At 43.0% G+C, this 21,074-nt stretch overlaps 1 protein-coding gene across 6 annotated transcripts in view; it reads right to left on the bottom strand.

Moving 5' to 3' along the window:
• LOC108940239 (membrane-associated guanylate kinase, WW and PDZ domain-containing protein 1-like) overlaps window positions 1-20,665 on the bottom strand; it is a 102,252-nt gene extending 81,587 nt beyond the window's left edge. For all 6 annotated transcript variants that reach the window (XM_029248323.1, XM_029248330.1, XM_029248331.1 and 3 more), the window contains exon 1: window positions 20,121-20,665. In XM_029248323.1, the coding sequence (XP_029104156.1) occupies window positions 20,121-20,412 (292 nt within the window). In that variant the 5' untranslated portion in view covers window positions 20,413-20,665. The remainder of the gene's footprint in view (window positions 1-20,120) is intronic.
• Between the last annotated feature and the right edge of the window lie 409 nt (window positions 20,666-21,074).

Below are 21,074 nucleotides of genomic sequence, written 5' to 3'. Positions count from 1 at the left end.
GTTATACATACCCCTCATATGTGAAGCAGTTCAGGTTAAATACTCTATAACAGGATATAAACATAGAATAATACCACATCACAACCAACAGAACCTTCTGATCACAACTGCCATGTATCAGCATACCGCTCTGCTGCCCACTGAGATTAAACTGAAAGACTGCATTGAATTGCTTTATTTAGCTCTGGGAAAAGGGACGGTAAGACTAACCTTTGCAGATTTGCTTCATATTGTAGGACTCACAGTGAAAGTCATAAAATGAATGGGTTTAATAATGGCAAAAGAATCTGAGAACTTCCCAGCTGCATCATGTTCTGAAAATCCCACATTTCATAGGGATTACACCGACTTTGTTGCACTCTGCAATACTCTAATACTGTCAGATGAGAACTGGTGGAAATAAACAGATAAATTCAACCTATAAATTAAAATATGAAGGGATTAACATTAATTACTAATGAATACTTGCAGTATTCCCGGAACATTTTCACCCGATCGCCAGTTTTGTTGAGGTATCATCTACAAACAGGAAGGAATCATAAATAACCTAGTTAACGCTAACAAACTCCATGAAGACATCTGTGTCAGCCAAACCCTTCATTAATATTTTGCAGATGTCTCAATCCCCCTGGTAGTCACTATCACTCTAGAGGTCTCATGAGGCCTTCCTTTCTCTCACATGCTAGAAGAACTGAAGGGTCCAGTAGAATGTCCCAGTAGATGGTATTACCAGAGCATATTGCACTCCACCCCATCACCCCTTGGCCCACATTAAGGAGGTGAGGACACACGAGGAGAACCATTCACTGTGAGGGGAACCTGGGCAGCTGTGTAGAACGGATATAACCTGCTGTGCCAACAGTAATTAAACTCATTAGTGGAGTTTAACACCACACAAGACTTTCTGGCTGTCCTGCAGTGCAACACCCAGTGAACCTATCTTAAATACTGTCAAATACACCATGAGTGTTAAGAAGAAATTAGTGACAGACCACAATATAGCCCAAAGCCATTACATACAGGTTTTCAACCGATTCTGAAGGTAACGATGCTTGAACATTACCATGCTGTAGACTCACTTAGGGTTCAGCTAAATGTCATTATTGAAGTTCTGCTCACGGTGTTTAGAGACCTAAAAAAGACTGCCTAACTCTTAAAAAAATGTTGAGATTAAAGTGAAAATTCACAGACATTTTGTTCACGTTTATTCATTTAGCTGATGCTCAAAAGACGCTATACTATGTATTGAAAGGATGAAGGTAGGGTATGCTTACCCCTAAGGCAATTTCCCAAGTTTCACATTGCTATACACAGATCAACATTTCATCCCCAGGCCCAACTACACCCACCAAGGCTCCTCTTATCCCATCTACCAGTGCCTGCCTCAAGTCCTCCCACCCCAACGTGACCCTTCATCTTCCTGTGATGACTCCTCACCATTCTGTCGTCACCATCCACACACCTCCTCAGAGTGGCCAGCTCAAGTCCACCTCCCCCAGTGTTGACTGCTGCTGAGTCAGAGCAGTTCGACAGGATGTGTGCCCACTGGAGAGCGGCACAGCCTGCAGCTGGGGAGAAATACAGAGCAGCGGCTGTGCCGCATTTACCCCTGTGCTTAGCTGTGAGACCCACACAGGGAACCCAGCACTATTACATGACATTTCATTTTGTAGTCATACCCATACCAAGTAACCTGGGCTCTTGCTCCGCCCTCAGTGGATCACACCACTGCGCATAATGTGTATCGAAACCTTTGTGGAACTGATGACCATTACATGAGAGATTGTGCTTTCTGGGGTCCAGGGCTTGTCCTCACCTGTGAGGGGGCTAATTCACACTACAAACACACCTTTTCACAGGCTGAACAGCTACTGCTGGATCTGATGAACGGACTAGCATGGACTAGCAACGAGGGCTGAAGGCAGAGAAAATCCGGTTATAGCTTAAATCACCCTAATAAGAACAGAAGGCAAAATCTATGAAGCAAGTCATGTCAAAGAAGGCAGCTCCTGGTTCCCCGTCAATTTAACGAGGTCTGCTTAGAGATTTTCTGCAGGGTGACCTCAGTCGGACAAGTGATTTTGCAAACGTATAAAAGGATGGGTGTTACGAGATGCGATCGCTACTCGGTGATACAGTGGCTAAACATCCACACACATCAGAACAGTCAATGGGCTGTAGAGAAAAGCAGGAAGCACGTTGAGGAAACAAAGAAGAAAAGAAAACCCATCCTCTACTGTGGGATTGTCCGTCTGGTGGAACACTTTCTTTTGGTGAGAAAAATACGGAACATTTCAGGGGTTGGCCGTGACTGAAAAACGGCATTTTTGGTGTGCACTCTTCCTATGTGCCTCCCGCCCTTCTGTGTTTCATTTCTCTTTCTCCCCCATGAGGTCCTTCCACACACTGCTGGCTCCCTCTAGTCATGTATGGCCTCTGAGCTGCAGTGGAATCACTGTGGGTTCGCTTACAGTGCCTGAGTCACCCTTCACAGCCTACAGACACTTGCTGCCATTCTTGACCGATACAAGGCTCTACGGCATTTTCCCTAAAAAGGAGAAAATGGCACTGACACTGAAACGATGAGACAATTTGTGGCTTAGAAGTTTGAAAAACCCTACATGAAGTTAACAGTCAAAACCTTATGTACGTATTAGCAAGCTGGTCAAGGCTTCTATGGGACAAGCTGAGCAGCCCAAACGCGTCCTGCATCTTCTAGACGACAAGCTGAGAAGACACTTCTGTTGGTTTCCTGACCAAAAGCGTCAACCAAATTCCAAATGTTTTCACCATGCACTCAAACATTTGACTGGTACTCTCCCTAATGGGCAGGATAGGTACTTTATTCATCTCCGTAGGGAACAAAAGTGTGCAGGAAGGGTGGCGTTTCCATGTGTTTTATGGCCGTGGGGGTGGGGGTTTGCTGGTCAAAATGAAAGGGAAGTGAGTAGGCTCTACCATCCAGTAGTTCCTCATACTCCTGTCCAAGGGCTGACTTGTATAAAGACCAGACCAGAGTCTTTGTTTCTTTTCACTGGGGGAAGAATGTGACCTTTAAACAAACCCAGGTACAGCATACCGGAGACAGTCGAGAAGGAGCGTCGTACTTTATGTGAAGTACACGTCCGGGCTCCAGCAGCATCGCAGAGTGGAGGGGAGATGGAACTGGACACCTCAGCAGCTCGTCGCTCTGCACTCGTGCCTGGGGGGAGGTCGCACAAGGCTGCAGATGTGAGGAGTGGCCTGATTTCGCTGGGTGCGCCTGGCTGCATGGCACCCGGCACTACGCGAAAAAGTGATTTGTCTACAATGAGCCATAAGACGGGGGTAAAAAAGGTAAAGCTCACTCATACGCAACGACTTTAGCTGCCTATGATTTCACTGTTAAAAGAGTCAGCAAAACCAAGTAAAAAAAATGCAAGCAGACATAAATTAGTCTGTTCCTTTTGCACCATGCATCTCAAGGAGTTTTGTGGAAATAAACAAAACCTTTTTGCTCACATTAAATGCCGCATACTTTATTTTCTCAAGCCTTTTTCGCGCTCAAAGGAAGGCGAGTTGGACACTGTGCAGACTAAATTGAAAACGTATGTGTAGGAAGCCCCAGACCTTTAAAAGATTACAGATGTATGCCACACATACTATTTGTAGCAAGATTTAAGCTTTAGATCATAAGGCAGTAGAGGCCCAACAAAAACAAGTATGGGATAAAGAAATTTGGTTAAACCCATCTGCACATTGTACAGATCAAAGCTATGATGATGTCACTGTTATGTTCCTGTTTGGAATGTGCACTGCATGGAACATCTACTCTACTGTACATACAGTAAGTGCCTGTCAGGCTTAACAGGAAGGGCGATGATCTTACTTTCCATGGGCTGTCCATTCCGGTAAACATAAGTGTTCTCTCTATGACCGCTTGAAACTATGTGATTTGATGTTGACGGTGCTGAAGGACCTCTACCCCCTGGGAACTGTGATCTCACATGTGTGGAACGGCGCTGATCTCACTGACCATTCATTGGCTCTAAGACTAATAAAAATTCTCTCTCAGCCTTGTTTTCCAGGGTGGTTTTCCTGTTGAAAGAAAGAGGGGTCACAACCTTGACATGCTTATCGAAAAGGTGCTTGCAGGTTCACGAGCAGGACTGGGTCAGCGGCTGGAAGAATAAGTATCAACACAGACATGTGAAAGTAAATGTAAATAACACGTAAAATGGTCTTTCGACAGGAGCCTCACCGTTGTCCACTTGACAGAGGCATTTTACCTAATTTGCTTCAATAATATTTCTAGCTGAATAAATGTGTGAAACTGTGAGTCACCTTTGGTAAACTGATGTGTTTAGACTTGTTCTTAAGTTTACATGAGGGAACTGAGGACACATCAGTATGAAAATATCAAAAATCAGCGTAAATCATTTGCCTTGCACAGAAACAGTGCTCACGCTTCACGGACTTATCTCAATTTTCTCAGTACTTTCTGGAAATCCCTCCCCTATCTCTCTCATCATCTTGAACCTCATCTATGTGAAAGTGCCATATGGTCTGACTTCCCTTATTTATAGCAGAGAAGATCTCGCTGACTTGAGTGTCGATCAGATGTGCCCAAGCGTACCTGTCTAACGAGAAGCAGAAATCTGCTGAGTGAAGCCATTCTTTCGGCTGGGCCCAGTGACGCCCCTTCTCTGAGCAGGCCAAGGTGCAATTAAAACCATCTGCGCAAAGCAGCCGAGCAGCAGTGACGACAATGACGAGAGGAAGGAAGGGAGAGGGCAATGGAGAGAGAGAGAGAGAGAAAGAGAGAGAGTGTGTGTTTCAGCAGAGATGGTTTGTGTCACACCAGGTCCTCCATCTCACTTCATGACACACTAACACTGGAGCTCGAAAGGTGGGGTGGCCTTCAAGGAGCTTTCAAGAACAACGAACTGGATCTGAGCGAAAACACAGAGTGACCTTAGTGATTTTCAAGAATAAGGATGCAGACCACTGAAATTCAAGAGAAAAAGTGTAGAAACCATTCCATTCCCTGGGCCACTCTCACACAATTCACTTTGACTAATTCTAATCCACAGCTGGCATAGTAAAAACAACACATTTAACACATGCTTGATTGCTTATAAAAACTTAATATATTGAGCAGGTTTTGGCATTCAGGTGAATGTCAATTATTCTAGTAAGAAGTACATTAAAGGTCAGACAATTTATTGAATAAACAGAGCAGCACGAGACATCGTGGTTACAGTCACTGTGTTTGGAATCAAAGGACCCAAATTTGAATTCCACCTCTTGCCATAGGTACCCCTGAGCAAAGTACTCACCTAATTTGCCGAAGAAAAGCTTACCCAGCTGTACAGAAGGGTAAATCACTGTAAAAAAATATGACTGTAAATTGCTTTGGAGAAAAGCATAAGCTAAACAAACAAATGCAACATAAAAACACTGCTGAAAAAGCCATCATTCTTAATCCTAATTACTTGTATCTGTAGTAGTCTCATACGGTGATTGGCATGATCTGAAACAACTACTTGAGAAACAAGAGAGGGAAACTTGCAGGTAATTAAGTAGATTGAAATTAAGTCCCCTGGAAGCTGCGCACTTTGCCAGATGTGATGAGGAACCTTCTCCTTCTTGCTGTGTGGGACCATGAGCTTTCTCCAGTATGCTCTGCTTTCTGCCCTACCCACCCGACTGCACTAATTTCATAGAAGCTACAGACTGGGGCAATTTTAAAACTGTCAGCAGGGCTAAGGGGCTGTTCCAAAGGCTGCAGCCCTTCCTTGGGGATTGAAACGGCTCCGGCGCTCAAATGAAACAAATCTAGCTTCATGCAACGAGATATATAAGGCTGATGTACAAAACTGCAAACAACCAACATACCTGTGAAAATCTCACACACACACACACACACAGCTTGCCCCAAGCAGGGATCACGGCAAGCCAGAGGCTAACCCAGCAACACAGGGCTTAAGGCTGGAGGGGGAGGGGACACACCCAAGATGGGACGCCAGTCCGTCACAAGGCACCCCAAGCAAGACTCGAACCCCAGACCTACCAGAGAGCAGGCACAGACCAAACCTGCTGCGCCACTGCACCCCCCTCTGTGAAAATGACATGAACCTATTAAACATAAATGCTACATTGTAATATAATGCAACAATGCCTGTAACTGTGACGAAGACAATAAATGGCATTCATAGATAGGCCAAAAAAGAGGTTCCATTTATGCAAATTTACTGCTTGTGATTCAGGAGGTATCAAGGTACGTCTGTTTCTCATCAACTCCACATTTCCTCCAGTTGTCAGGGGTCATGTAAAAGTTCACAGGTCACCGCATTCACGTCCTCGAGACCAACGCACCTGCTCCATTTACTCTCCCTCTTCCCAAGCGAGACACATTCCACTTTGTCTGACCAACCCACAGGTACTGGCTGGGATGCTGCTTCAGTGCACTGCAGGACCACTGCAGCCTCATGGGCAGATAAGATCTCTGGGACCGAGCCTTCCGGCACAAGACCAAAGCAGGAATTCCATTGAGGGCGCACTCAAAGACTAGCTCAGACTTTCCAACAGCAGGCCTTCAGCAGCAAGCTTGGGCCAGGCCGGCATTGCAGCGCTACAGCTCCGCACAGGGGCACTGAAGACCACGGGCAGCACTGCACACAAGGCCATGGGGGGGGACAGCGTCACGACGAACCCTGTGAGACAAAGCAAAGCCCTACTAGATCGGCACACGCTTATACACACGCAAGACACATCAGTCTAAGAGTGATGTCTGTCAGTATGTGGACTATGAGTGGACAATTGCCATGGAAAGGCGTGCTGGTGGATTTGTCCTTCTCCAGGAATAGAATCTGTTTAATTTACTTGGTGTCAATCATTTTAACCATACAAGTAGACAACTCTCTTCTGCATGCAGTTTTCAGTCAGCACTGCTTCTAATACTAACTTCACTTACCAAGGTCTTATTTGCTGTAAGCATTGTATGGACTTGTAAACTGTGATCTAAGTGCTATGATGAAAGGTCAATCACATTAAATAAAATCACACTTGATTTCAAATGAATTCAGCTTTTTTTCCAATATGCAATAAGGGCCACACAGACACAGTGTCTGAAACCACTTGTCCCATACAGGGTTGCGGGGAGCCGAAGCCTAACCCGGCAACACAAGGCTGGAGGGGAAGGGGACACACCCAGGACAGAACGCCAGTCCATCACAAGGCACCCCAAACGGGACCCAAACCCCAGACCCAGCAGAGAGCAGGACCCGGTCCAACCCACTGCGCCACCTGCAATAAGGGCTAGATAAATGTAAATTATCATGGTTAGGGCCCATTTATCACATCTGTTAGACTGTCCAAGTAAAATATTCAGAACGTTTAGTGGCACGGAGCGCTTTGCATCCCAGTTTATGGGTGCGTCCCAGTAAAAGTTGCTGAGAATGAATCCAGAGGGCTGGAAGGGTACAACTCCCAGGTGGACAGTCCTCTAGCTCCAATGTGCTGTTCTCTCTCCAGGGATCGCTTAGTCCATCTGCTCAACTTTTTCATGCCAGCCCTGTCTAATTGGTTGTTTAAAACTCATCACGAAGAAACTTTGCCATGAAACCCAGAATTCTGGGCTGCTTCAAATAACTGCTTCCAAACAAGATGTTCTTCCTTTTAACTAAGAGCTTTTTTTTTTTCCCCACATTTTCTGTGAAATGTTAAGTGTCTGTTAGTATTCACTCAACATGTGCAAAACACGTTACTTCCCAGAATGTTCAGTCACGGCCTGCTTCACCCCTATTAGTGCTCAGCATGGGAATGCTTGGCACAGTGTGATGATCACTGAGGACCAGAGAGGCTGAATGGAGAGAGAAGAGAACTGGAATCCTGCGCTCTGGTTATTTTCTGACCCGCTACCGATAGACATTTGCGCATGCTAGTTCTTCTTCTTCTACTTGAGTAATTCATAAACTATGGCAGACAGGGCTGTTGACTGTGTGCACTGCATAATTCGGTTGATTTTGAACTGTTTTAAAGTGATATTTGAAGATAACCATTTTTAAAGTGTATTACATCAGATTTGCTTAATTTATAGTAACAACGTCAACTGATTTTGTAATGCACTCATTGTATTTTTCTGAGATGTACTGTGTGTCGCTTTGGATGTAAAATGTAATGTAAAAAGACTTCTTCATATCCTCCTCAAAATGAATTTAAATACCCAATGTTTATTGAACAGGCATATTACAATGACTGTATATTGTAGTTATCAGAGTTTCAACAATTCACTAACAATGTGATATATTACCTAAAATAAGGATTAACATTATTTCAGATTCAGGAATGATCAAATAAATTAAATGCATTTTGAATCCAAAAAGATACTGTTTTCCTACAGTAGCAGAAAGTTTCAGACAACTAAAAAAAATTTTAAATTTAGCGATTTTTTTTTTTTTTCCTGAGCCATACAGTGCATATATTTAAGAGTGAAACCAGGACAAATTAAACCACAGCGGCAACAAAAACCAGTATGAGAAGGGTTTTTCCAAGGCAGAACTGGAAACCAAAGATATCATGAATGACAGATGGAGCGTTTCAAAACGGCAGGGCAAGGAATATAAAGACAATTTTTGGAGGTGTGGGATACATTAAGATATGCACATCTAGTCCCCTGAATTCTGCACATTCATCAGTGTGAAGAATAAAGCTCATCACTGGAAAGTCAGCTGCTTGTCATAGATGAATTTCAGCATGCAACCCTGGGATGTGACCCAAGAGAATACCAGAAGGCAATTTCACAAGAGCTGAGATACAAGTTTAAATGAATGAATGAATGAATGAATGAAGCACAACTTTTAGTAAGAACTTGATTAACTTTAAGACAAATACATTTCTGGCAAACAATTACTGTACATACCCATTTTATTTCTTACCACTTTTATTCTATTACATGTTATTAGATAAGGGGATTTAAAAAATCTTTTCCATCAACTAAATGTGGCTGGGTGCTGGACAGTGGCTAGAAAGTAATACCATGGGGGGAGGGGGAGAAGAACTGATACTTGACATTTAACAGGTTACATATATCTTTTCCTTTTTTTAAAGAAAAAAAAACCAGCAGATTTAATGTACGAGTAAAGGGAGGCAGTGAAACAAACTGGGAGCAGACCTCACAAACCCTTGTGACCATCAGTCTCTGATTGGCAAGGAAACACTCCCTCCAGTTTTCCTTTTCTCAAAGTTTTCCTTCAGCTTTCCTTTGTTCAAACAGAATGGTATTTGTGTATTTATTTAGAATATCAATATTTATTTAGAAGTGACAATTTAAAAACTGATGTCAGTGTTTAACCTTACAGCAGTGCTGACCACAGTTACATAAATACAGCACAATTCCGGAAAGAAAAAGCTTAACCGAATTTCAGCATTGTATTTATACCTTAATGCAACATATGCAGGAGTTTAAAAAAGTTAAAGCAATTTGGGGAAGAAAAAGCATAAAATGTAAACCTATACTGTATAGCACAGTGATGAAAGGAAATATGCATACAGAGGATTTCACCAAGACAAATACAAATACAACATTGGTGAGCAGTTCACACCATAAAACATCTTGCAATACCCTACTTTTTAGTCTGTTGCCAGAGGTATCGCTCAGAATGCTGTATAAAGAAAGGCTGCATGTAAACCAGAAGGCTCAGCTGGATGGGACACTCAACACAACACCGATCCATGTACCCAAATGCTCTGAAAAAAAGAATGGAACCCTGGTAATTCTCAAGATACAGGTCAAATATGATCAAATTTTTGGTTTGAGAAACAGGTGAATTAAAAAAAAATCCCCTTTGATAAAGCTTTTTCTCTTTTCTAGGAACAACACAACTGTGCATTTCATTATGTTTTATTTGTCATGAAGCAAAACAACATTACACAGTGATTGAACCCATGGATGTGTGCGTTTATGCTGTACAAAGATGAGATTCCAGACCCCCTCATGTCTGAGTAATTGCGTCTAAAGGGTTAAAGTCTCCCAGAAATAACTCAGTGTTTGTTTATGTCTACCTGCACTCTGAGTTTGTAACAGCCCCTAGCTACTTTGTCTGAGGCGCACACACACACACACACACACACACGCACGCACAGAGTAACAGTAGAGAGAGACAGTAACCCAATAAATATGCCATTAACCATAGTAAAGGAAATACATGTTCCTTAATAAACACAATCTCATACGCTATGGAGAGGGACATAAAGCTCACAGAAATCATCCAAGGACATTTAACAAAACCTTGTCTGTCTACTGGCAGTGAGGGGCACCAATGACATCCATCACCTCAAACCTGTCTGTCAAGTAATACCTGGGTAACAGGTAGGGCTACCGAGCAGCACCAGTATTATAGAAACATAGAGTCACATCATCTGTATTGGAACCATGATAATGGAGGGTCAGGTGTGCATCCGGTCTGGTAGCACCAGCTGAAACAAGTACCACCTGGTAGCAATGTGCTGAAACGAGTGACCCTGCTGTCAAGGGTGAGGGTTAGGGTTAACAAGCAGTTAGTTCTTGCTCACCAATCAGCTTGGTACATCCATAACCGCCGCTTTCAAAAGGACGCGGCTGTAGATACACAGGTAACTTGTTTTGTGTTCAAGCTGCAGCAATAGTTACCTATAGGACTACACAGAGACTCCATGTCATCCAAACCACTGAAGCCATAAACATCGCCAAACTGACATTATTTGAATGTGGATCTTCAACCGTTTCAAAACTGTCCTGACATTCCAGCACGATTTCTTTTCACGTCCGCATTACATGGACAATGTTATTCCGAATCATTACTCCATGCAGACAGTTCACTAAGAACAAGGCTTAGACATAACATGACATACAGTATGTCAGCGCTGGGAGGAGAAGCCAGAGATCACGCACTCAAAGGGTCACTGAAAGCTACTGGTCTTTGGATGTTGCCGTTCCGTGCAGACGAGTACAAGCAAACACTCCAAACAAAGCAATCTCTGCACTAGGCAGCATGTGAAACTGTGCTATAAAGAGAGCTGGAAAAGCCAAGTGAGGTAGCTTGCTCTCTCTGCTGTTGCCAGACAGATCAATTTACAAACAGTTGTGCTGTTGTCTCTTCCACATGACCACTGAAATTCTGGTTGATCCCATGCCTCAAAACCTACTGTTTATTCAACTTCTCTGCATAACTACATTTTTCATCATCCACACAAAAAGAAAAGAACCATTTTTTTATACTTCTCCTAAGACCAGCCGAATGTTTTTAAATGTTAATGTCGCAAAATCTGGCCAGCTGCATACGTACTAATGTTTTAAAGTTCTTTTTAAAGGGAAATGAATAATGGAGCAGAGAATTTCAGCCAGTTGCTGGAGATTACAAGGTCCTCACTGAAACTCAAACTATGAATTAACTTGGGAGTTACCCAAGTATTCAGTCTTGGAGGTACGCCAGTTACCCAGCTATACAGGAGAAGTTGGGAGATTCTTTAATTCTGTTAAGCAGCACACAGCAATGTCATTTAATCTGGCCAATGATGTGATGGCACATGAATAAATATTCAGTTGCTGTGCCCTGCCGTGCTGGAGGTCATGTTGAAGAGATCGATGTGGACAGGGAGAGTGTGTGTGTGTACAAAGCAAAAAGAGCCAGTGGGGCTGACTGCCTTGTTGGACCTCACTGACCACGATTCAGAGGAAGAGAGATAGAGAAATATAGAGATAGATAATAAAATAAAACACAAATTGGGGGGGGTCAGCCTTTAGATTCCCGTTACACAATGTTGTCCAAGTTCTATAACGACAACTCCACAGCAGTAACCCAAACCTTCATCCAGATCTTAGGGACCATAAGCACACACTCAATGAGAAGGAAGAGTAGAATCAATAAGCAGGGTATGTGCAGGGTTCCATTCTCAAACCTCGATTATCTCAGCATCACTTCCACGGAGCAACTTGCACCTTGGCCAAATCCAAATACCCCATCAGATTCTGTTAGAGGGACCTAGGTCATCCCGGCCCCAGAAAACGTTGAGTCACAACGATTTAAGAGCCAGTCCTAGAGATGGAGCAGAGATCAGTTACTGCACTGCAATCCTGATTTTGAGCTGATGAAGGAGACCCGCTGTTGGCAGGAGTACAGATGGCACAAGCTGAACTGTTCCTGTTTTAAATTAGGACACCATATTGAAAACAGCTTTGTATAGATTTGGTGCCTCCTGCACTATGCCTTTCGTGTGTACGTTCATCTGTCTGGGAGACTAGCCAGAACCACCAGGTAGAAACTTTTTTTCACAAAAGGTATAACACCTCATTTCTTACTTTTGTTTGGAGACAGAAAACTGTGCACTAGGGTGCCAATGAAAAGTTTCAAATTTACAACATCTTACCCCTCCATATTGTTCCTTTTGAGGCAGTGTTTAACCAGTAAAATTATTATTGTAGTAAGGTAATATTCATCACTTTCTCCCATCACGTGAAATTTTATTTTTATTCTTTTAAACTTTCCATTGCTCTAAAACATTGTTCTAAAAGGGAATCATGAATAGTGAACACTGAGTCGCTCAGCCAGATGTCATGGGACTTTGTCTATTAATTCACAATATTGTAATTCCCACATGCTGCACTAAAACAAGTAGAAAGTCCTGTAAAAATGCTTAAACAAAAATCTGATCCTCACCTATGTAGGAAATTCAGTTTAGTACTGCCATAACACTGGCGGCGGGTGCTGCACTTGAAACAATTCACACGTTTTAAACAATGATCTGTCTCACAGTAAGACTGCTGACATCAAAGAACAACTAGACAGCAAACGCTTTCCAAGATTAACTAACAAGACACTAAAAAAGTACGATGAACTAGTGTATATCGCTAAAAGTCAGTTCTGAAGCATCCAAAGTTGTTATTCTGAATTATGAGAAGTTGGTAATAAGAACAGGATATTTTGTTATTGAGAAACCATCACACATTTAAATATCTAGAAGGAAAAACATCTAGTTCATCTTTACACCAAAAGGAGCTAAATCAGCAGGTAAAATCTGTAAAATGTTAAACTTTAATTTTTATCATACCTTTCATTGGCACCCTACTGAATATAGGTAGTATTTCAGGGTCTTCTCCCACTTAAACTGAGCATCGCCAACCAAATGGTCTCAGCCACTGATGGAGCAATCGCTGCTGACTTCAACTTGCCAAGAGTCATGAATGAAAGTAGCCCCATATTTTCACCATCTTTAAAACACACTGTATATTAAACCTTTTTTTTTTTTTCCCCGACCTTACCGTTTCCTTTTATCTGCGGCAGTAGCAAAATACAAAAAGTTAAACACAAAACGTACTCTGAGCAGTTGTCTGAAAAGACAGCCTGAAGACGAGCAGCAATGTAGACACTGCCAGCAGATTGGGAACAAAATGTAACTCCGGGCATCTTCGCAACTTGTGATTAGTCTTGTGATGCTGAAAACATTTTCTTTTCTCAAATTCTCACGGACTGTGGATTAATAAATCATTGGACCAAACAGGTCAAAGATGCAAAGAATTTCCCCCCAATTGTTGGTGACAATATTAAGAACATGGTCCCCATGTTATTGCAATGGTGACTGATGACATATCTTTATTGAGGGGGCATGAAAGGAATTTCTCTGTTTTAAAGGCATCACGGTGTGGTTTCATTTTTGTTCATGACCTGCAAGGCAGTAGTTTGTGCCAAAATGTTCCCACACAATATCACCGAAGTGAGGATGTGAGCTGTTTAACGAAACAGCAAAATAAAAGTTACCACTGTTAACCAACAGAAATACTTAAAATTCTCTTAAGACAGCTGACTCCTGATGTGCAGCAGTGGTAGACATCACCTCATTTCCATCAACAAAACTGTTCAAAGTAGACTAATTATAAACTGGACACTGAAGATTTCAAGTTCAAAAACAAAGCTGTAAACATCAGTCCTCTGGAGTGAACCCAATGTGAATTTACGAGCTGCGAGGTAAGGACATACACATGTTAAAATAACAGTCTTGGTGTCAGAAATCAAAAGCCTACAAAGGTTACACATTCTATGTACTAAATTACAAAAACACAAACCAAAACAGCAAAACAAGAGGCATTTGCAGTGTTCTTTAAACATGAAACGCTCACCTTACAACCAAAAAACAAAGTCAAATTTCCAGATTTATTGAAAATGCACATTTCAGTCGCTTTGTTATCTAAATAAATTTGAAGACACTTGATGTAACGGCTTCAGCTAAAAAGTATCTAAAATAGCTGAGCCTATGCAGAAAAAGCCAAAATTACATTACAATAACACACATCCTGCTGATTGTTGAATTGTTTTAACATTACTGTTCTTTGCAGAGAATTTAGTTTTGTAACTTAAATTCTTAACATAATAGTGCAGCCCTAAAAACCACCTGCCTTTTATATGCAATTTTAAATAAGGATTATTTTTGTTGATTTCAAGGGAAAATGTTCTTATTTGGCTTATGTAGTAAAAAGGCAACAATAAAAAAAGAAACTTAGTTTTAATGAGATGTGTAACCAGGCCTAACGGCCTTAATTTGGGCTATAATTAAAGGTAATAAAAACTAAAAGACAGAGCAAAAATATCCAGTCTTCAAAAGAACAGGATATCTAAATAAGTGGTTAAAATAAATAAAATATGTGTTAGGCTTTATTCAACTATTTGCAACTGTTACAACAGACTTGGAGGACTTGGAGGGGGGTGGAATCATATTGCTAAACTCACAATAAAGAATAATGGATAAATATTCATCTGGCTAGTACTCCTTGAATGTAATAAAAATGTTGCCCCTAAAGAAAGCTTTACTCTTCATGTCATTGTTGGAAAAACTGCCATAAGCAATATTCACAACATCTAAATTTGGTGGTGATGTTCCACGTCCAAATATGTTCAAATAACCCAAAGGTAGTAATGTAAAAAGAGGAAGATGTCCCGTTTTAATGGAAGCATTCTTGACGTCTAACCATAAAAAGAGTGTGGTTACCTGGCAAAGGCCGGGAGGGTGTGAAAAAGCTGCATTATCTGCATCCCACAGTTTGTGATCCATATGCGAAGAAGAGCTCAACATTGCCTGTACAACACTTTCACAGCGTTACTTTCCTCAGCAGAAGCTTTTATCAAAAAGCAGCTTCCCCAGCTCAGAGATTCCCTTTGTACTGCAGCAGGATATTCACAGAAGCTAGTCCAGTTAAGCCCTTAGGGTCATTACCGAAATTTTCTGCGCTGGAATTTTAATTTGAGACTCCTTGTCCCAAAAACAAAACATTTTGATGTTTACACTCCATTGTCTGGCACAGAGCAGTGTTGAGCGGGCATCACTGAGCAGGAAACACAAAGTTCATGTCGGGATTTATAGTGGGCATGAGCAGACTCAATACAAATGGCTTTAGGGAAATCATGGTAATTCAAGGATACGTGTGCTGGGCAAGTAAATGATAATGAATATTCAGAATGAGAAAGGACCGGGGGCAACATTGGATACATCATGTTACTGGAAAAAAGGGTCTATAAAAGGGCTTTAAAGAAGGCATGGGACAAAAGAGATAATTCAGTGGACTAGAAACAGATGTACCGGGAGACTTTTGGCTCCAGCTCCCAGGAATGTGTGGTATTCTGCCCCCGCGGTCATTCCACGGCTGACAATCTCAAACACTAATAGAGCCCTCACAGAGGTAATTCATTTACCTCAGCAGTGGACCAGGCAGCCACACAGCTACCGATGACCACCATCTGTTGACAAGTCAATCTGATTTAAACTAAAGAGAGAAAGTGTTAATAGAATCAGCAAAACAGAATTTTTCAGATTTTTTGGGCATCTATGGCAGGGTGCTTCACAGGATAAACTTGTGACCAGTAAGTGGTTTTTAAGTGCCACTCACCCCTGGGCAGAACACTTAGTCAATATTTCTTCATTAAAATACTGAACTGGAAAACCACAATGACCCAAATCTGTTAAGGAAACGTTGTTTTATCAAGAGCAACTGACACAAATAATAGAGATTCTGATGCTTTCACTATCTTTATGAAATATTACATATTGACAGTTATACATTGTCTGAAACCGCTTGTTCCATACGGGGTTGTGGGGAGCCGGAGCTTAACCCGGTAACACAGGGCGTAAAGCTGGAGGGGGAGGGGACACACCAGGATGGGATGCCAGTCCACCACAGGGCACCCCAAGCGGGATTCAAACCCCAGACCCACCGGAGAGCAGGACCCAGCCAAACTCATGGCGGCACGGCGCCACCACATATTGATAGTTATTTTTATTTTCATTTATTGATACTGTTATGATAGATTTTATCATATCTAAGCAATATGTCTGAAACATTTTACTGCTCATGAAACAAAAATCCTTGCTACTTTCCTTGTCTTAATTTATTGCAATTCAATCAGGCAGTTTAAACTGATTGCTCATTACTGTGCCTAAATAAAGCCCTTTTTCCCTATAATACATGAACATGTGCCCCCCCCCCCCCGACCAGAAGAGACTGCAGTTTTACTTTTTCATGTTGATTTTTTTTTCATAGCACTTACTGTATTACGACTGAAAGAATTAAAATTTCATTCCATAAAGAAAAGACAGAGGTTTTACTCTCTGACCCATGTTGCTCTGGCTACCAGTGTGCTTTTAAGAAACACAGGAGAGAAATGAATTTCGTACTTTACCCCCAGAAATTACAACAAGACGGGAAATCTGGAGCCACACCCAGAACAAAGTTCTTTCTTAGGGGATAATGTTGCTTCCAACTGTATACTATTACATTATAAACAATTCATCTGCCTTTAGGAATATGCAAGTCTTTGGCATAAAAAAAATAATTTATTTGTGATCTACCCTGAATTCTCAAGATTGGATAATGTATGAGTTGCAAACCAGTTCACAGCCCTCAGCAATTGCGCACATGAAGAGAGCAAAGCAACCATATGTTGCTCATCTTACTCACATCCTCCCTGTTACCCACACTGGACTGAGTGGGCCACTTTAAAAGGGAAAGTACATCAATATCCACATTTTGCTACAATACCAAGAAAGATCGTATTTTTTTTTTCTTAATTGGTTGATTAATACAGCGGGACAACAGGCAAGCCAATCCTATTATTTGAAATGGCAACGTGCTGGTTAAAAGCCTGATCCTGCTGCAATGGTGTTACCATGCAGGTATAATTACTGCAGAACAACTACAGAGAGCTCCAATGTGTTACTTCCTGAATGCTGTGGAGTCAGAGTAGCTCATGTTAGCACCCTAACCTTCCCAGGGAATGCGAATGTCGTGTCTCAAACCCTTTGACATCCCCCCCACCATGTGCCTAGAAGGCAACAACCAGACCCTTCACCATCTTCACATTCCCAACTTAATGTCAATTCACAGAAAGAACCTGGTGCCTTCAGTCAAATAAACAAATATATAGTGTTTTGGGTCTATTGTGTACTGCTATGTTCCTCTTTATTTTCCCCACGGAATCATCCTAACAGCACTCTGAACACTTGAAACAATATTTATGTCTGAACATGAACTTTCAGTTCATGGTGAAGTTGAGAATCTGCAAAAATTCAATCACTTCTTTGGGAGAACAAAGTTTTCCTCTCTTAGAATCCTACTTCCTACTCCATGCATGGCAGTCCTTACTTAGATCCATATTTTCAGGGGTACGTCGAAAGGATCAGAAAGCATCGACAAGGCAAAAAGAGGAAGGGGCTGGAAAGGACTACAATGTAATGCAACCCTGTTAGGACCAGCCCCCCATGCCATACCCCCATAGCAATTCTGAGAAGGTGACTGGGACCAAGATAACCACACAATAAGGGACCAGCAGTCGTACGTGGGAAATCAACCCAAGCACATAAGCACAGACAAAACAGTACATGTGAGTAGGAACCAACATCACACGGGTCATATCAACTGCCAGTCACCTTCTAAACATTGTTTTTCATCCTTCCCAAGACACACACTGAATGTGCTGCCCAAGCTTTCAGAATCATTCACAGAGGATGGACATAAATCAACAGAAGATTAGCTCCATTTTCATCTGTCATAAGCCCTCGAGACCTATTCATGGTGCCCGTCCATCCAAGGAAAACAGACCAGACCCATTGTTGTCCACAATACGTGACAAAGTCAAACAAATCAGCTAATCCTACTTGGCTTTTCTACGCAACATGTCTTACCTTCCGGAACTCTGTAAAAGATGGACAATCCATAACATTTGTAATTGCAGAAATATTTTCAATATGTCAGCACCCCTAATACAGCTCCTAGCTCTATTGTAAAAAACAAAGACTGCATTTTCCGACTGTTTGGTCTCCGTAGAAACATAAAATGAAATTTGATTACATCAATCAAAAAATTTAATTCAATTTGATCACTGAATAAAACATCGAGGCTGTTTCTCTGCAGTAGTTTTTAAATGCAACTTAAAAGTTTGGAGGTTTCAAATTTTAACCATACTACTTCCATGTTTGAGAAGCCAAATAACTACATATGGGACCATAAATTATTAAAGAGAAACAGAACGGTCACCTGACAGTATCATTATGGCACCGCGGAGCGATTCGGGGTTAGGGCCAGTGGAACACATTGTGACACATAGATGAGCCTCTCAAACATCCCACGATGCTGAATATCCTGGACAGTTAAGACAGTGCTGCGGAAACACCTGTTACCAAGACACACTCCATAGGCCTGTGTCCGACACAACACACACCAGATAACTCCTATAGTAAACATTAAGTCTCGTTTTAATTAAGTACTGTAATCACAATTAATTTGATTTTTTCACAAGGGCTGATGGCATCTTCGCCAACCGCTTCAAACACACACACACATTTTCAGAACCGCTTGTCCCATACGGGGTCACGGGGAACCGGAGCCTACCCGGCAACACAGGGCATAAGGCCGGAGGGGGAGGGGACACACCCAGGACGGGACGCCAGTCCATCGCAAGGCACCCCAAGCGGGACTCGAACCCCAGACCCACTGGAGAGCAGGACTGTGGTCCAACCCACCGCGCCACTGTGCCCCCCTCCGCTTCAAACACATTGAAAACAAAATCTAAGACGACAAATGTCTCATGCTCAAATACCATGGGAACTTGGATGTACACATCATACTCAACTCCCGAGTCCAGAAATAACCAAAATTGCCTTAACTAATGTCTCCATGACATGAAGCTCCCTGTGCTAAATTCAAGCTGCTGTGGAGGTACTCTATTTGAAATATGGTTATCATCGTATATGGTCTGTTTCGAAATGCAGCAGTAGCCATGTGACAAGATTGAAATGTCTCATACTGACAGCAAGTCGGGGAGGATTCTTGCTGAGTGACCTGTCTAATTTTGGCACTGGAGAATGCCCCCGAACGAGCCTGATCCACGGAAACTCGGGTCCACTGCTATCCTCACGATCTCGGTGACAAGGTTCCAATGAAAAATGTTTTTTGTCTTTTACAACACCTCTGGTAGCCTCTTTACCTACCACAAAACAAGTTTGCCATAGTGGAAGTAGGGTGGACCACAAACTTTTAATTGCTCACAGACAGTACTTATCGATGTAGCTGACGGAAAGGTTTTAAAATTGAGTTGGAGTTTTGGGGGGGCGGCACGGCGGCACAGCGTGGGTGGTACAAGAGGACGTGGGTTTGATCCCCACTCAGTCTGTGTGGAGTTTGCATGTTCTCCCCATGTCTGTGTGGATTTCCACCAGGTGCTCTGGTTTCCTCCCGCAGTCCAAAGACTGTTCAGGTTCCCCCATAATGTGTGAGTGACAGAGAGAGTGTGTTCCACTGATGTATGGCTGAGTGACCCATTGTAAGTAGTGTATCTAGCAGTGTAAGCCACCGCGGTGAATAAGGTGTGTGGTCTGATAACACTACGTAGAGTTTATTGGAAGTCGCTTTGGAGAAAGTCTCTGCAAGATAAATGAATGTAAAATGGAACAGCACATTCTGACTACCTCTTGTGTCTTGTTTGTACAGGTGACAACTATAATACACCTGAGTTGTGCAAACATTGTCAAAATTGAATTTTTAGGTGTAACTACATGTGGGACTTGCAAAAACATAGATGGAAGATTAAGGATGGATGGATGGATGGATGGATGGCTACCTTGTTTGACAGTTCTCAGCCTGATGGGACCCTTGCAGTTCTTCACCAGAGTCAGCACGTCATAGAGGGGCAACCCCGACACCGGCAGACCCTCCACCTCCAGCAGCAGATCCCCCTCTGCCAGCAGCTGTCCCTCCTCCTGCCGCACCCGGACCTTGCCGATGTAGGGGAACTCTCCGTTCTCGGCACCGCCGCGCAGCTCCACGCCGAGCTCCCCGCGGGCGTCCCGACACACGGCGCACTCCTTGAGCCGGGCGCTCCAGTGCTTCTTCTTCTGGATCACTTTGGACATGCTGACGGTGACGGTCGCTCAAGCGCTCCCACAGAGCCGACTGGTCCCCCGCCGGGAGAAGAACAGAAGCGCGAACCGCCGCGCTCATATATCGAAAATCACAACTTCACACCTAAGTTGAATCCACGGAACGAAGGCGAAATCTTCTTGCCATGATCTGTTCTGTACTGCGACCGATCACTCTGGGAAAGAAGCTCCGTGCCGTCCGGGACAGGAGCCACGCGACGCACTTTTTGCACATCCGCCAACAGGTTTTTGCACTTCAGCCGTTGAAACTAAAAAAAAAAAAAAAAAAAAAAAAAAAAAAAAAAAAAAAAAGAAAGTCCGTTAATAAAACAGTCGGTGTCCGACTCTTGCGGGTTGAACTCGGCACGCTTTTCTTTTAATTCTTTCCCTGCCCCCGCGGAGTTTCTGTCACCTGTGCAGAGGACTAGCAGGGGACTGCACACCTTCGGCGTCACCTTCACCTCCGGCCAGGTACATCGCTTGCGCTCGAGCCCTTCTTCGACGGGCTGCCCTCGCTCCCGCTGCGCCGACCAGGCGACGGTAACGGGGCGCATGCGCAGAGCAGCTCTCCCAGGGGCCGCGCGAGTCCCACCTTCAGCCCGCAGCGGCTCCCAGCTCCGGGTCCCAACCTTCTGCGAGCTTTGGGTCCAAAGGCT

The sequence above is a fragment of the Scleropages formosus genome, chromosome 2 (genome assembly GCF_900964775.1).
Source record: "Scleropages formosus chromosome 2, fSclFor1.1, whole genome shotgun sequence".
Taxonomy (NCBI): domain Eukaryota; kingdom Metazoa; phylum Chordata; class Actinopteri; order Osteoglossiformes; family Osteoglossidae; genus Scleropages; species Scleropages formosus.
This window is presented reverse-complemented; position numbering and strand designations above follow the sequence as displayed.